The sequence below is a fragment of the Protomyctophum parallelum genome (assembly GCF_964188405.1).
Source record: "Protomyctophum parallelum genome assembly, chromosome: 7".
Lineage (NCBI taxonomy): Eukaryota > Metazoa > Chordata > Actinopteri > Myctophiformes > Myctophidae > Protomyctophum > Protomyctophum parallelum.
In genome coordinates this window covers 44,926,077-44,943,676 of record NC_139705.1, presented here as the reverse complement: position 1 = coordinate 44,943,676, position 17,600 = coordinate 44,926,077, and the positions used below count along the sequence as shown (strand labels likewise).

Sequence of the window (17,600 nt, the reverse complement as noted above, 5' to 3'; positions counted from 1 at the left end):
ATTTTGCAGCAAGGGCGAAATCCATCTGAGCCGCCCGACACGTCGGTCCGTGGTCCGACGCGGCGGACCACGTTAAACTTAAAATGTGCCTCAAATCTTTCCGAAAATCTGATTTAGAAAACTTTTTTTTTTTTAATTTGACGTCAGGCCTGAATGGCTTAATGTTTAATGTTGCTACAAAGTGTCAGGAGCCGAGCAAAAATGAATTTACTCTTATGTACCCGTCCCGTACACAAGAAAACACACATAACATTAACAACTAGATAAAGTGCCCATCGGCACAGGTCTCCATCAGGGCAGGTCAGGTTGTGGCCTCCTGGTGGCGCTATAACAGGCCGTTGAGGAATACTTGGGGCAGAGGTTCGTCGTTGGCATCCAGGGAGTGTGTGTGCAAAGTTTGGCATGGATCGGGCCAACGGTGCCGGAGATTAGCTGATAACGGACGGAAGGACACACACACACACACACACACACACACACACACGGACGGACGGAAGGACACACACACGGAAGGACACACGGACGGAGAGCAAAACATGCTCTCCCCCTAGGCCTTCGGCCTGGCGGAGACAATAAAAAACTAAATAATATTCCTTTTTCGTTCCCTGCATTTCTGCCTGCAGACTACAAAACACTGATGTTGGCCTACAAGGCAACCACAGGCATGGCACCCCCAATACCTTCAAGGCATGAAAGAGCTCTACAACAACCCCTCTCACTCACTCAGATCAGCCAACACAGAAGGAAAGCCATTGGAACCTTCTCTAAAACACCCAGGACAATGCTCCACATGTCTCAGACTGTTCTCCCTCCTGGCTCACAAACTGTGGAACAAACTCCCCATTGCACTCAGAACTTCAGACTTTGAAGACTCTGCTCTTCAGACTCCACCTCACCCCCTAGCACTTCATGCCACCTTCTGTCTAGAATCTAGACAGAAGGTAAATAAACACTAGCATCAATCTAGACTCTAGATTGATGCTAGTGTTTATTTTCCTGCCAGGGGCAGTCTACGCCTGACAAGCCTATAAGTAACAAAAACATGAGAAACGTGTATAAATAAAGTACCTTTATTAAAAAAGGTACTGTACTACTACTACTATACAAATGTGTGCATGGTCCCAAAACAGGTCCCAAAACACTCTCTAGATAACGCTGGTTCTTGGTTTGCCTGTGATCCTAGTTTCCTGAGGCACTACACAGTCCCCTTTGCATTCTATGTACAGTATGTGATTACCTTGCTCATTCTAAGTGGCACTGGATAAGAGCGTCTGCTAAGTGCCTAAATTGTAAATTGTTTAGCCTCAACTCTGAACGACACAACTCCCACAGTCGAGTTAAATTTATACTCCTTTCCCTGACAAAGTATAAATCAGGGTTCAATTGATAGGCAGTGTGTGTAACTACGGGTACTACAGTTTGATTTGTTTGAAAGCAGAGCAATGTTCATGACTGGGCCTACTGTACTGTACTGTACTGTACTGTACTGTACTGTACTGTACTGTACTGTACTGTACTGTACTGTACTGTACTGTACTGTACTGTACTGTACTGTACTGTACTGTACTGTACTGTACTGTACTGTACTGTAAATCCAACAACATGCTACTGTAAACATAAGTTTAAAATAACAGAACAAGGTAGAACCTTGGTAGAACATGACAAGGTTTTTTATTATTATTTCCTTACAACTAATTTCAACAACGTTAGGAAAGCAAGCTGAAATAAGCAACTACTCTTTAAAAATAACCGGAACTACCAATATTTACAAGAACTTTTACAGAAAAAACAACCCAAAGTTGCTTATAATAAGCAGACATGGCCCAGGCCGTAGCGTAACGGTCTGGGCACCGGACTGGTGATCCAGTCGCGGTGTGCCGCGGGTTCGACTCCCGGACCCGACACGGCCTTTACCGCATGTCATCCCCCCATCTCTCTCCCGTTTCCTGTCAGCCTACTATCTGTCCCTTAAAAAAATCAATAAAAGGCGTAAGCCGCAAAAAAATATCAAAAAAAAATAATAATAATAATAATAAGCAGACATGGCAAAACTACACAGGATCGGCGTCCATCCAAATTGCCATTCAGAATGTAGTCGGCTACAGATATTGAAAATAGCATAAAAGTGGAGGGACTACTACACACAAATTAATGATCACAAGAATGGCGATAATTAGTCCAGAAATAGCTGGACTCCTGGTATGTCGGAAAAAAGGCCTGCACCCCCAGATACACAGACAGACAGACTGACCCTCTTACAGCCAGCCTCGCAGAGCCACAGCGTAAAAACGTCAGGAAAAAGTAGTGAGTCAGCAGGCATTCCCTGTGTGTGTGTGTGTGTGTGTGTGTGTGTGTGTGTGTGTGTGTGTGTGTGTGTGTGTGTGTGTGTGTGTGTGTGTGTGTGTGTGTGTGTGTGTGTGTGTGTCCGTCCGAGGAGGACGGAGGACACTGTGATTTATTCAAGACACACACCGTTTGGGTTGCTAGGTTACAGGCCCAGGCCAGGAACCGCAGCACTCTCCTCTCTGAGTTGATGATCAAGAACCAACCGAGAGAGAGAGAGAGAGAGAGAGAGACACAGACAGACAGACAGACAGACAGACACTTTCGCCCTCTCCAAAAACTCAACCATAGAAACTTCATAGCAGCTTCATACAGTGCTTGCTTGGGTTACCAGTTAGCAGTTACCAAATGGTCTGCATTGATATAGTCCATTTGGTAAATGGACTGCATTTATATAGCGCTTTCCTCCAAAGCGCTATATACAATATACAATGTATTCCACACTCACTCATTAACACACTGATGGCGGGGGAAACCATGCAAGGCACCAACCTACACATCGGGAGAAGTTACGGGTTCAGTGTCTTGCTCAAAGACACTTTGACACAATTTACAATTTAGGCATTTAGCAGATGCTCTTTATCCAGAGCGACTAACAGTAAGCAAGAACAACACATGGTAATACATCAAATACATCAAAAATAGGTTCCGATCAGACTTTGAAGATATGGGGGTGCCATACTTTTGGATGCTTTGAAGGCCAGCATCAGAGTTTTGTACTCTACGGGCAGCAATCGGGAGCCAATGGAGGGAGAGGGAGAAATGTGAGAATTTTGGCTGGTTGAAGACCAAGCGTGCTGCAACATTCTGGATCTTGGCTAGGCCACTAGGCCAGTAAGGAGAGAGTTTTGATAGGCAGGAGGAGGCCTGGGTCACTGGGATCGAACACACACACACACACACACACACACACACACACACACACACACACACACACACACACACACACACACACACACACACACACACACACACACACACACACACACACACACACACACACACACACACACACACACACACACACACACACACACACACACACTTCCATCAGCAAAGTGTCACCTGTGACCTTTCAGAGTGCCAATACCGTCTGTCCTTCTATCTCTTGGTTAACCTGGTTCATACAGTACCCTGCAGTGTTCTCTCCATCTCTCAAGGTTCAAGGTCCAAGGTTACTATATTTTGTCTCCCTTGAGAGATAATTGTCTTGGAGACAGACAACTAGGACCAGCTGCATTACAGACACAATACCTTAAATATACCCTCATTTATACCCCAGTAACTACTTGAATGAATAGTTTATTTCGATCTTTAGAGAGGGAGACATTACACAAAAACAGTGAGTGACACCCACAGCCACAACACTAGGGGGAGCGACAACGATCTGCCGATACCACCCAAATATAGAACAAGCATGAGGAAATTCTCATTGTACCACTCTACTGCCACCAAAATGTGAATGTCAGTTGATGCTTTATATGCAGCATAATTAATTATTTTGTGGATTTTTTTGGAACACAGTTCTTATCCCATTTTGGGCGGGAACCCCTTTTGGTGTTAGCTATTGAAAAATAGCAGATCTACAAGCTCATAGCGCGCCATCGAGTGGCGCGCTACGAGCTTGTAGGTCTGCTATTTTTGAAAAATCGAAGAATGACTGACATGTAGAAGACATTTTTAGAATCTGATCTCAGGTCAGAATGGGTTATTTGACAGGTAGGATGTGTAAATTGCATCCAACGTGGATGCTCTATACCTCAAAAGGAGATGAAGCCTACACAAGATAAAGATCTACTGTGCCTTTTGTCCAGCCCAGTGGTTCCCAAAGTGTGGTCCGGTATTTGGCAACCTTATTTGAATTATATGGAAAAATTGTCCTTACCTGTATCAGAAATGTTATAGGTTAGTTATTTTTCAGCTATCTCAATCTAGATCTAATATTGCTTCTAGAAACAACTTAATTTCTATATAGTAGATTTGTCTCTTCTTGTTTTGTTTTCATTTTTGTTTAGTTTTTTGTATTTTATTTTCATTATTATTATTGTTATTTTGCTTGTCTTCTATACAGTATATGTGGGTTTGTATGTGGAGAGGGGGGAGGGTTGAGGGCGGGTGGTATGTGTATTTTGTGAAACATTGAAAATAAAAACAAAATATTAAAATAAAAAGTGTGGTCTAATTGGTCATTGGTCATTGAGGGGGGTTCCAGGTTAATATAGCATCAAAATCACTTTAATCCTAAACACATACATTGGCTACTGTGGGAGATTTTCTTTTTCATCAATGAATTGGCACAAAACAAATTTCGGTTTATTTTCAATTAATCTGATTAACCACTCTTATACTTTCATTGTTCAATTACATATACAACAATAGTGAAAATAGCCGATGCGTTGTGAGCTTGTAGATGTGCAATTTTCACTATTTATGATAGTGGCAGAAATAAATGAATATTAAACTAGGTTCTCACAGGAGAGGACATAAAAAGGTAACAATAATCAAAAGTATCAATGAGAAAGAACTACAGATCCTGCAGGCACTCAGGAGTAAAAATGAGGAAGAGCTTTCAGGGCGAAATCAGGATGAAACATGCTGCAGTTGCCTTTTAATAAATAAAAGCTTTTCCTCCCATTTAGTATTTACTCCTGAGTGCCTGGATCATCTGTTGTATTTTGTGTCTGTTGCTTTTTCTAATGGTGATATTGATTTGATTTGACGTCATATCGCCCAGCTCTAATCAGAAGACAGAGGACCGGCCCAGGCCGTAGCGTAACGGTCTGGGCACCGGACTGGTGATCCAGTCGCGGTGTGCCGCGGGTTCGACTCCCGAACCCGACACGGCCTTTACCGCATGTCATCCCCCCATCTCTCTCCCGTTTCCTGTCAGCCTACTATCTGTCCCTTAAAAAATCAATAAAAAAGGCGTAAGCCGCAAAAAAATATCTTAAAAAAAAATTTCAATTTCAAAAAACATTTGCTACACAAGTGTAATTTAACACAACCCACCAAGTGTGCAAACATAAGCACACAGGTGCTGATTTTCTTCACGTTCCATGTTATTAATGAACGCAGCTGTTCACACTGGCCGCACACGGACACTCCACTCACGTGAAGATTTGTATTTGTTTCCGGGCAAAAAGAACATGTTTTTGTGCATGCGTTCTCATTGAAACACATTGACCAGACAACTTGCTGTGGCCAAGTTGGCGAGAACAGTTGCGCAAGACAAAGTATGTGAGCAACTTTTTTTGGAGGGGTTCCTCATTTTCATTGGCAGAAGCAATGAAATAATTTTTAAATCAACAATATTTTTTGCTGTAATACTTTCTGTGAAATGGTAGTAGTTGTGTTGAACGTAACGTCGTTATTGAAAAACAAGCCCTTTCAGGTGATTCAAGGGGTGCATATATTTCTAAATGAGCACCTCACTGCTCATTGTGAAATAAGAACTTAGTTCTCAACCTCAGCAAACTGAAAAAGTTAATCTCTGTATGACTGTATGCAGCATACACAATTTTACAGAATTGCTGATTGAGTCAACTAATCAGTTCGTCAACAAATTCCTATTAGTCGACTAAGAACATATTTAGCCGAGGACAGCCTTAATCTTAATCTCATGTCCAACATGGACAGTTACAGTGCACGTGTAGCTGGTCTAGAGCACCCAGCCTACATCAGGGGTTCTCACACTTTTTTAATTACAAGGACACCCATAACTCTAACAGTGTACAAAATGGAACCAAATGAGTTACATGCCTGCAAGGGTCCATTCCGAATCTGAACCCCTCAAAGAACTCAGAGGGTCCCGTCTGGACCCCATTTTGAGAACCACTGGCCTACTTACAATATAACACAATTTAATGGCCATTACACAGTAAAGAACCGTTGGACGCAACAGCCCGAAGAAAGATGCATGAGTAATGCACAAATCTGCCCAACTACAGAACAAATGCAGGCGCGCGCGCTCACACACACACACACACACACACACACACACACACACAAGATATAACCGCAAAAAGAAGTGCACTGGCTCCTCCCCAATATAGTGTCTTTCCTTACAGAACATTACAGTAAGACTGACCCTTGGTCAGATTTACATCTGAGTGGACAAATGGAATCACATGATGGCGAGAGAGGGGAGGTGAAGGAAAGGAGAAGATGCCGTGTTACAGTGTATGGCAATACAACTGAAAACATGACAAACATAATGCAAATATATTACGAGAAGAGTGACAAAGAGCGGGCAGATGGAAGTGTTGAAGATCCGGGGAAACTAAAAAGAGACCATGTTTATTGTCTACACAGTGTACAAAGTGGGGGAGGGAGAGGGCTCCAGTGGTCCCCAATAAAATAAGCTACTGTAGCATCCAAATCCATTGAACTACTTTGACCCGTCACCCTATTGTATACTTTCGCTCTACAGATTGTACTTCTGCTGTTATTGTTTTAATCTTGAATAATTGAAATACTTTTGTAAAATTGTAACAGTCACCAATCTTATATGGGGGTCCCCCTGGCACAAGATCTTTACAGATGGGGGTCCGCAGCCATATTCCTTTCAATTTGGGAGTCCTTAATATTAAAATGTTTTAGTGCCAATTAGCTAAATCCAAACCACTGCATAAAGGGAAAGTGGTCAATACTAGTACATATTATCTCAAGACAGAGATTTTCTTTTAACCAAATGGGTTCCCAGATCACTGTAGATGTGGCTCAGGACTCAGGAGTAAGGTTGGGATCCGGAACCGGAAGAATCTGAGGAAACAGAATCGGTTCACATTTGGAACCATCTCTGGAACCGGGTTCTATCACACTGACGGAGCTGGTGTGTAGACTTCACTTCTGCTGTACAATTACAATAGCCTACATGATTCTCAATTTATTTTAATTTCAAGGACCACCATAACTCTCAGAGTTACAGACCTACTAAGGGTCCATTTGGGAATAATTAACAGGAATCTTTAAAGAATCAGATCGATAAGAGGGAGTCGTTATAAGGAACCAGAATTAAATCCGAAAGGTTCCCAAATTCATTATTTAGCCCTGGATCAAGATCATAACTGGGTCATATTCAAAATACATTGGACAGTGATGGAAGATTCTCTGTAACATTCTCTCTCTCTCTCTCTCTCTCTCTCTCTCTCTCTCTCTCTCTCTAAACAGCTGCACTACCAGATGCAGCATCTACAGTATATCCCATTATTTGTCAAATATGTTTGATAATGTTGGAGTAATAAATAATCAAAAACAATATAATCACAACAGACGAGATTAAAGGTGGATCTGAAGTGGTCCACATTATGACCTTTGACAAAAGAAGACACATTACAGGCAGCTATGACTGAGTAATATAACTTTCCATAAAGCAATTTGTTGTTGTAATGATGATGATGTCTTAATGGCACCAACAGTACAGTTGCACTAGCCTACGTGACAATTTACAAGTAAGGGCAAATTGCGTCCAAGCGCATTATTTCCATTTCCAATAATCCCATATTGACAGAGTGATAAATAATGTATATGCTCAGCGATTCTCCCACCACGCTGCCGCAAGAAACGTTGAAGTTTAACGAGTTGATGATAATGACTAGGATTTGGTGTAAATTGCCTACAGTGCAGCCTTGCTATACGGCTATATCGACAACACTGCAACACAAGAACTGGACTGTCCCATTTCAGAACAGAACTGTTGGCTATGGTGACAATAATCCATAATTCGAGCTCTCTATTACTCCTCGGCAGGGTAAAGAGCACATTAGTGGCGTGCCTGTATGACACATGTCACGGAAATCCAACGACAAACGAGACTTGACAGATTATTATTGCAAAAACTAAGGGCCTTTGGTTTTTTTTGGTCAATTCCTCTCCCCGTGTTTTCCTAGCGCCTGTATCCCAGGAGGAGGAGTCGTGCAGGGCAGAGAAAAGTTCCAGAGGAACCCCATGCAGTGTGGGAGAAACTCTACCTAATAGCTTGTATCGCATTCCCGTTTCGACCCACTAGTGTACATTACAATCCATTTTACTATCGATTTATGCGGATTAATGCATGGGGGGGGGGGGGGACCAGCTAAACCCCGCCGACAGACAGAGGCACTATACAGACAGACAGACAGCCTTCTGTTGGATTATTTAGTCCACATTTTGGGAGTTAAAAAAAAGCATGCGACATAAATGAACCGCTGCATTCTGTGGAAATGCACGTTATTGTGATGTATTACCATAAGAAAAGCAACAACAACAACACAGACCCACAACATATACGACTGCAATGTCAGGTTCATTGGCTATCTTAATAACAACAACCTTATATTTAACCACCGTTTCTTGTTTCTGCCCCTATATCAATGTCAAGATCGAATCACAGATACAGTAAAAAGTGGGAAAGCAAGCACTGACCTGGTAAATAGCTCTGATGTAGGAGACTGTTATGGCTCCTCTTCTATATATGTGATGATATTAATAATGATAATCCAGCCCGACGGTATCCTCTCACTGCGACAAGTTCGTCCAACTAGAGTACTTGTTTGTAAATTACAATAGATGGCCTATTAAAGCAGTCTTATCCCCTGTTTCGGGTTGCTGAGAGAGAGAGTGTGTCGCAATCCCGGCTCCTCGACTGGTGAGTTCATTGTTGACTCGTTAATTCACTGCATTGGTTTCGTTTTGTGTGTGTGTGTGTGTGTGTGTGTGTGTGTGTGTGTGTGTGTGTGTGTGTGTGCATGTATTTGTGTCTGTCTGTGTGTGCGTGCGTGTCGCACGCTGACAATGACAACACCGTCCCGTCCCGTCCCGTCCGTTCGTCCGACCAGCAGGCAGCAGCAGCCATATCGCCGTCGACGCCGTGGATCCCCGAGTGGAAGCGCCGTACTGTGGCGTGATGTGATCCCGCAGAACACCGCAAGGGGCTGTGTGTGTGTGTGTGTGTGTGTGTGTGTGTGTGTGTGTGTGTGTGTGTGTGTGTGTGTGTGTGTGTGTGTGTGTGTGTGTGTGTGTGTGTCTGTGCGCGTGTGCGCGTGTGACCGTGCGCGTGCGTGTGTGTGTGTGTGTGTGTGTGTGTGTGTGTGTGTGTGTGTGTGTGTGTGTGTGTGTGATGGGGGCAATAATGTCACAGGGGAAATTGGCTTCATTATTCAATCAAGCTCAGTTCTCTGTAATATGTAATATGTACGCCAGAGAATTCCAGGTGAATTATTTATGCTGGGAAATTTTGTGGAATTTAATACCCTGATATCACTCGTTATAATTATAACCCTGTACGAAGTATATTATGAAATGTTTGTACTTTGCTGTTTTTTAAGGACATGGTTATTTGCCAGTGGAATTAGTACAGTGGTTCTCAACCTTACGGGCCGCGACCCCCAGAAATAATCATAATAAGTTCTCGAACTGGAACTTATCGAAGGCCTTGGCGCCCCGGACCGATCGGTCCACCAGGGCGGCGCCCACCACCCTCATGGAATTGGGGTTGACGTCGCTGAGGAACCCGCCCGGAACCTCGGACGGGTCCTCAGGGTTCTTGTGCAGGAAGAGCCTATCGTAGAGGCACACCTCACAGCGCAGCGGCTCGCTCACCCAGTGGATGAACGCCTTGGGTTTGTCCAGGGGGTCCTTGGGCTTTTCCAGGGGGTCCGCGGTGGTCCCACTGCTACGGCAGGTCACCTCCAGCTCCGTCACTTCACCTCGACTGTCCTTGACCACCCTCGCTACGGAGATGACGTAACCCGCGTGCCTACGACCAGGCACTCAGGCTGACCAGGGGGAGGCGGTATGGAGACCAGCATTACTGCATGTTTTTGTGAGGGTACACAAGGATGCCAGTTGATTCCTCCCCACTCTCATTTCAGTGTTGTGAGACCCACCAGGAGGATGCAGAGCGTTCGTTCTACTCCTCCCACCCAACACTTCCCGCTGACAGGTGACGCCCCGCCCCCGGGTGTGTCCTTCTCTGTCGTTTGGTTCTGCAGTTGTCATCTTTTACACTAATTGCAGTTAAAACAAAACACACACAGACACACAACGTGTTTTGAGCCTGTAGATCTGTTATTGTCAGTGCAAGACACGTAACTAAATATACAGGAAATCAATTGATTTGTTGTACCTTACAGTAAAATACTAAGATCTTCTTTCTTCTGTGTTCCATGCACATATTTCCGGTAACATAATTTCTTTTTTAAAGAAAATCTTGTCACTGACTTTCATTGTAAAGTACTCAATTTCACCTTGTAGTGTAAATGCAGGATAAGGGGCCATGTCCAAAGCTTTGGATATCATGTCCACAAAGCCTTTATTGATGTCCACAACATTCAAACCTATGAACCATTACTGTTGGTGTGCCTGAAAGTCATTTCATGGTTGTAGTATAATGGATTCAATGTCGGTCGTAAATTACTAGCTTGTCAGATACAATCATTAGTATCAAATGACCAACGCTCCTCTCCAAAAGTTAAAATATTATCTATTTGAGGCACCCAGGCGTTACGCCGTTGGTGGGTCTTGACTGAGACTGTCTAACGAATCCACACGGTGTACAGTTGGAGGGTTTTTTCCTCTAGGGTGGAGACGGCGCTGGTGTCTCTTCAAACTACCCGCCTGGTTGAAACTCTTGTCACACTGTTTACAGCAGTAAGGTTTTTCTCCGGTGTGGGTTCGCTGGTGTCTCTTCAAACTACCCACCTGGTTGAAACTCTTGTCACACTGTTTACAGTGGTAAAGTTTTTCTCCGGTGTGGGTTCGCTGTGTCTTCAAAGTTAGTATTTGACTGAAACTCTTGTTCCACTGTTTACAGTGAAAAGGTCTTGCTACAGGACGGATACACTGGTGTGTGTTCAGGCCATCTAACTGATCGAAACGTTTGTCACAATGTTCACAAATGTGAGTTTTCTTATCTGTGTAAGTCATCTGATGTCGGTTTACTTCTCTTGGTTGAGTTAAAGTGTTGGTTAACTGTTGACAACTGTAATATCTTGGTTCATCTGTGCCTCCTGGTTTCTGGCTGCCTATGGAGCTGGTTCTTTCCTGACAGGCTGCTGGGAGGATCTGTCCACTTCTCAGCATTTCACAGTAGGTATTGATGTGGCTCAATGAGCGGATCTGTCCATTCTTCAGCATTTGGCAGTAGAGATTGTCGTGGCTCGTTTTCAAGTGTTTATAGTAGAAGACCTGAGACGTGAAGGCGTATGGACATTCGGGACAGGAGAATACCTGAGTCCTGGACGATTGGGACACGACTCCTTCCATGACTAGAAAGCTGCTGATATACAATAACTGCGATGGGACAGATTTAACTCACTGACTGGGTAGGATTTTAAGCTGGCCGGCTGTGACCTCTAATCGTCACTGTGTCACTAAAAGTAGGCCATATGCCCAAATATGGAGTTCTAGGTCAGTCTTGCCCAGATATGGAGATCCATAAAGTGAGATTGTACTCCGAGTAGCAATGTCGGAAACCCTAACAGTGGATCATGCACCCACAGTGCCGCACACGCACGCACAGACACACACGCACGCACGCACGCTTTAATGCTTTAATCTTCACCATTATTACAATTCATGTACAAGTAAATAAATCTTGAGAATGTTCAAGAAAATTTGTATTTTGATTAGTGTTGCCACAGAAACAGCTGACAGCATGACATGATGTCACATCAGCCTATAAAAGCATTGCAAATAGAACTATTCAGCAGATATACTAGTCAGCATAAGTATTAAGAAGTAGGCTATACATTAGGGAAGTACCTGTTTATGACCAGGTTCTAGCAACTGACTAGTTCACAGAGCCCCCTCCCCCCAGCGCCTAAGGAGAGATACAGATACCCATAAGCTATAAAGTCCACAAGTAGGACTAAGCTCTACCGACGGCTTCAATTAGTGTTTCACTGTTGTCTGTACCAAATGACCGTACCGTACCGAACAATAAATATGTTCTTGGATTGAGGTCTAGGGATAGAAATATTATTAGGTCTTGGGGGTTGTTAACAAAAAATAATCAGAAATAAACTAAAGCTTGCAGCTTGCTACCCTCTTTTCCCATCGCTTCAGGAAGAAAATGACGAAGGGAACGTCCTCCTTTGGAAAGCGGCACAACAAGACACACACTTTGTGCCGTCGCTGTGGATCCAAGGCCTACCACCTGCAGAAGTCCAGCTGTGGGAAGTGTGGCTATCCAGAGAAACGCAAAAGAAAGTACAACTGGAGTGCTAAAGCCAAGAGGAGGAACACCACCGGCACTGGCCGTCTTAGACACCTGAAGGTCGTCTATCGCAGATTCAGGAATGGCTTCCGGGAGGGGACCACCCCTAAACCAAGGCGGGCAGCAGTTGGCCCGTCCGGCGCCCCTTAAGTGGACTGCGTTATGCGTTGCTACTTGGGCAAAGCTAACATGTTCCTGGTGACTTTTTCACAGTTGGCTTTCAGTGTTGCTGCACTGTTGGTGCAAAAATAAATGTGTCGGTTAAAAAAGAAAAAAGCTTACAGCTTGTTTGGAGCCTGTAGATCTGCTATTGTCAGTGCAAGTAACTACTGTATGTATAAATCAATTGATTTGTACCTTACCAGTAAAATACTAAGATCTCCTTTCTTCTGTTTCCACGCACATATGTCCGGTAACATAAAAACAAAAGGAAAAAAAGAAATCATGTCACTGACTTTCATTGTAAAGTACTCAATGTCGCCTTGTAGTGTAAATGCAGGATAAGGGGCCATGTCCAAAGCTTTGGATATCATGTCAACAAAGCCTTTATTGATGTCCACAACGTTCAAACCTATGAACCATTACTGTTGGTGTGCCTGAAAGTCCTGTCATCTGAATTATTAGCACAAATAGCCTATAGCTGAACTGTTGAAACAATGTAAACATGAATTTCATGGTTGTAGTATAATGGATTCAATGTCGGTCGTAAATTACTAGCTTGTCAGATACAATCATTGGTATCAAATGACAAACGCTCCTCTCCAAAAGTTAAACTATTATCTATTTGAGGCACCCAGGCGTTACGCCGTTGGTGGGTCTTGACTGAGACTGTCTAACGAATCCACACGGTGTACAGTTGGAGGGCTTTTTCCTCCAGGGTGGAGACGGCGCTGGTGTCTCTTCAAACTACCCGCCTCGTTCTTCAGCGTCTCCTTCGTCCGTTGCTCGCTGAGCCCGATGGACGTGAAAAGGGTCAAAGTGTAAGAAAAGTATCTTTTCAAAAGCATACGCGAGTTAAACCTAAACGTGAACTCGTCAGGCGTCGACTTATAATCGGATAGATGTGTGATGTCATGTGATGCGCGCGGCCTCATAAATCTTATATCATAAATGCACCAAGTCTGGTTGTAATCCACGTATCTCGAGAACCATTCGCCCCGCCGACTTCACATTCGACATGCGCGTTCCACCCCCCCGCAGGTCGGGCAGTGCCTGGTGTCGAGTCGGTCGGACCCATGGTTGTCCAGAATGGCCACAAAAAGGCCCACTCTGTGCCAGGGCTCTGGACAGCTAAGGCCCCTGCCCAGGCGCCATATATGGAGCTGGCCTGTTCTGACACTCCATATTTGGGCATGCCTGACACAGAACTCCATATAGAGGAATAAAGGGACACAGCTGGGCACCGGTCTAGTTTGTACAACACCACACACACGCGCACACACGCACACATGCACACATGCACACACACACGCACACGCACGCACACACAAGATTGTCAAATAATGTAAACGTGAGAAAACGCAACACCAGGCATTTGTCAAAAATCACACCTCGTGTGAAGTGAGGGTCGCTAATATATTAAAGTCTAACACATGTTGCTATGATTAGGTGACGTAACAGTGCCAAAACAAACTCTTTATTAAAGGGCACCTACTGACGTCTGCAATTCGAAACTGGCCCCTGTAAAATCTGAATCCCCCCTACCCCTTTCCCCCCTCACTGTATATGTTTCCTTTCCCTTTTTACCTCCTTACATGATTTCCTGTTTTTTTATATAGAAGTGTTTATGTGTTCGTCTCTAGATGTTGTCATGAATTGAACATGGTGGATCGTGTTGTAAACCAGTGTAATGTTTATCAGTGTGTCATCCTCAGTAACAGTCTCTGTATTGAGTTGTGCTTTTAATTTGAAATGTACCCGTTCTGAAAACTGTAAATAAATACTGTTAATAAATACTTCAATCTACAGAATACTTTTGTGCAACTGCCTCTTGGCCAGTTCACACTCCTAAAAGACACTCTAGTTTTAGGTCTAGGGCTCATTCAGGTTCTAGGTCTAGGGCTCATTAGGTTCAGGTTCATTCAGATGGGGTAAGGCGTCCTTGACATATGACAAAATTTGAGAACTACTGATTTATGGGAAGTACTGTATATGTCGGCTGGTTGGTACAGTCTGGTTACTAGTGGCCAGTTAGAAAGCTTCCATATATATATATATATATATATATATTGTGGAGTCTTGGTGTGGAATGAACAGGCGGAACAGGGTATTGCAGCACTTGAAAACGGCTGTTTATTCACAGAGCAGAAATTATAGCAATTTCACACAGACAGGAGAAGCCCAACATAGGTCTCTTCTGCTCAGTTCAGTCCATACAGTATTATTAGGTTTCACAGGCGTCAATCCACGGCCTGGAGAGGATGAGAACAAAACGTTAGTTTCAACTTAGGTTACGTGTTTTCTTATAGCTCGTCTCCTCACTGGAGGGCTCCTTATAATAATAAATGATAAGAGATGACGGCGGGATCTTGCTTCGTGACGTCGTCAGTATTTATCCTTTACTGTAGAGGGTCTTCTCCCATAGCGGGGATTCAGCTCCGAGAGAGCACCAGCCGTTCAGCCTAACCGGCGTAAATAATGAGTGCCTGTTTGCTAGACAGTTCTCAATGCAATGTCTTTGGAATTAATAGGTTTCCTTCCGACCTTTTATTATGGGTTCCCCGTCTTCGCCGTTGTGGCAGGGCTGCCCCCCTGTTGCAGCGCGATAACGTGAGATCCGGAACTCCAGTTCCTATACTTCATTTATCTCGTCCGAGGTCTCTGCCCCTCGGACATTTCCTGGCCCGATCCTGAAAGCCTGTGATGAGGAGAGTGACAGTTAAGGCATGCAGAGTTATACACATGAGTGTGTGTGTTTGGTGGGAGCGTGTGTGTCTGCTTACCCCCCGACGGTTTGCGTGTGCGTGCCTCCGTGAGCGTGTGTGTGTGAACCAGCCGCTGTCAGACCGACTACTAAGTCTTCCTTTTATACGCCGGGTGTGGCCGCTTGCTGATTTGGGTGCGGTCCGTCCATCAGCTCGATCTGGTGGAGGAGGAGATTCGGGACGTAGACATCCCCTATTAGGCGGCCGAGGGCGTGTCTTACGATCCGAGGCGTCTTCTGTCTGACAGCTTGTCTGGTTGCCCTGACAACGCACTTACCATCGCGGGGTGTCGCTCGCGAGACCCCACAATATATATATATATATATATTTATATAATGTTGAAGTTAAAATCCAGCTAAATGCGGAAACTATGCCACCTGCTGTTCTACATGCCTGCACCAGGCTTCATATTAGCAAGACACTATGGGTAATCCTCAGTGTAATGGAGGATTCTCATGAGACAGGTAATGTCTGTATGTCTGTGGACAAAACCAATTATAAACACATTGAAAAGCACTTAAAAGTTAATCTGGGTTAAAGGTCTGAAAGCCAACTATATTAGACTAACTGTCACATTTTTGTTGGGTCAAACATTATTTTGTGTATGTTTTATTACTTGTAAAAAACATAGCTGACAGGTTGTATTGTTGTCTTCCCAGACAGTGCTTTGGTCCACATATGCTGACATACTGTGTACACTGTCTCCTATGTCCATTCTCTATGAATGCAGAATAAACACCCATGTGAGCCGTTACCACCACTACCTGAATCCCAGAGTGTGATTAATGCAGAGGAGACACACATCGGTCATATATACTGTATATATATATATATATATATATATATATATATATATATATATATATATATATATATATAAATTATATTTCTTTTTTTTTTAAACTTTGTTTTTATTCTTATTTTTCATTAAGCAGGTGGGTCACATTGGGCATCACAGTACATATCGTAATTGTTACACGTCTTTTTGTTACATTTCTTGTCATTGACTTTCACAATGTAACGGGTCTTTACAGTTCCAATTCCAGTTCCAGTTCTTTGGGTAGTTTCAGAGTGTCTTAGTTTGTTCGTTTCCAGGTACAGGTTTCATGGTAATCATACATCGGTAGATTAAGACAATGAATAAAGTAAATAAATTATATAAAAGATAAAATAAAATAAAATATGAAACAAAAAATAGGGCAAACCAAAGGCAAGGCAAAAATATGAGTTCAACAGGTACATTTATGACATCATTGACAGAGAAAAATAAGAATAAAATAAATAAATACATGACGGTGTTCACCTCTTATTCTTTCATACAAAAGACCTTTACAAAATATCTATTCCCATGTATAATATCCATTTCATCCAGTATTTGTAAAACTTTTCTGTGCTTATCCTAACGGCGAAAGTGAGTTCCTCCATCTCGTATATGTTTTGTACAATGGCTGTCCACTCTCTCTTTTTAGGGGGGCTTTTATCTAGCCACTTTTTGGTTATTGCCTTTTTTGCTGCCACTAGCAGTATTTTAAGAAGGTATTTGTCTGGGGTATTAAGGTCCTCTGGTATGTTACACAGATAGACACATGTAAATTCAAATTCAATCTCAAAGCCCATTATTGCATTAATGTCTGATACTATTTCTAGCCAAAATTGTTGTATTCTTGGGCAGTCCCAAAATACGTGGAAGTGGTCAGCCATTGCATTATTACATTTCCTCCAACAGTTCCCTGCTTCCGGTGTCCCACCCTGTAGGCTTTTTATTTTTGGTGTAATGAAGAACCTAATCATGTTTTTCCATGAGAATTCTCTCCATAGGCCAGAGCTAGTGGTTGTGGATATCATATTACATATATTCAGCCATTCTTCTTCTGTGATGGTTATATTTGCCTCCTTCTCCCATTTAAGTTTGACATATGATGTGGAATGATTTTTAGCAGAGAATATATTCGAATATAGTTTTGATATCAGTTTTTTTGTGGTTTCCCCTTTATAAGCTTCTGTAAAGATGTAAATCAGATCTGATCCAGGTTTGTCTATTTTTATGTTTTTATCAAAATGGTGCCTTAACTGTAAGTACCTATAAAAATCCTGTTTTTCCAGGTCATGTTTGTCCTTCAGATATTGGAAGCTTTCCA

At 43.2% G+C, this 17,600-nt stretch overlaps 2 protein-coding genes across 2 annotated transcripts in view; one reads left to right on the top strand and one right to left on the bottom strand.

The window, feature by feature from the left end:
- The window catches only part of LOC310862335 (cyclin-dependent kinase 17-like), a 79,291-nt gene extending 70,116 nt beyond the window's left edge, over positions 1-9,175 (bottom strand). Inside the window, exon 1 of the mRNA XM_083770187.1 lies at positions 8,746-9,175. The gene's annotated coding sequence lies outside the window, so the exon portion shown is untranslated. The remainder of the gene's footprint in view (positions 1-8,745) is intronic.
- A 3,198-nt stretch (positions 9,176-12,373) lies between these two features.
- On the top strand, positions 12,374-12,789 carry LOC310861575 (large ribosomal subunit protein eL37-like). The gene has a single exon (XM_083769072.1). The coding sequence runs from the start codon at positions 12,395-12,397 to the stop codon at positions 12,686-12,688; it is 294 nt and encodes a 97-aa protein (XP_083625198.1). The 5' UTR covers positions 12,374-12,394; the 3' UTR covers positions 12,689-12,789.
- The last annotated feature ends 4,811 nt before the right edge of the window (positions 12,790-17,600 follow it).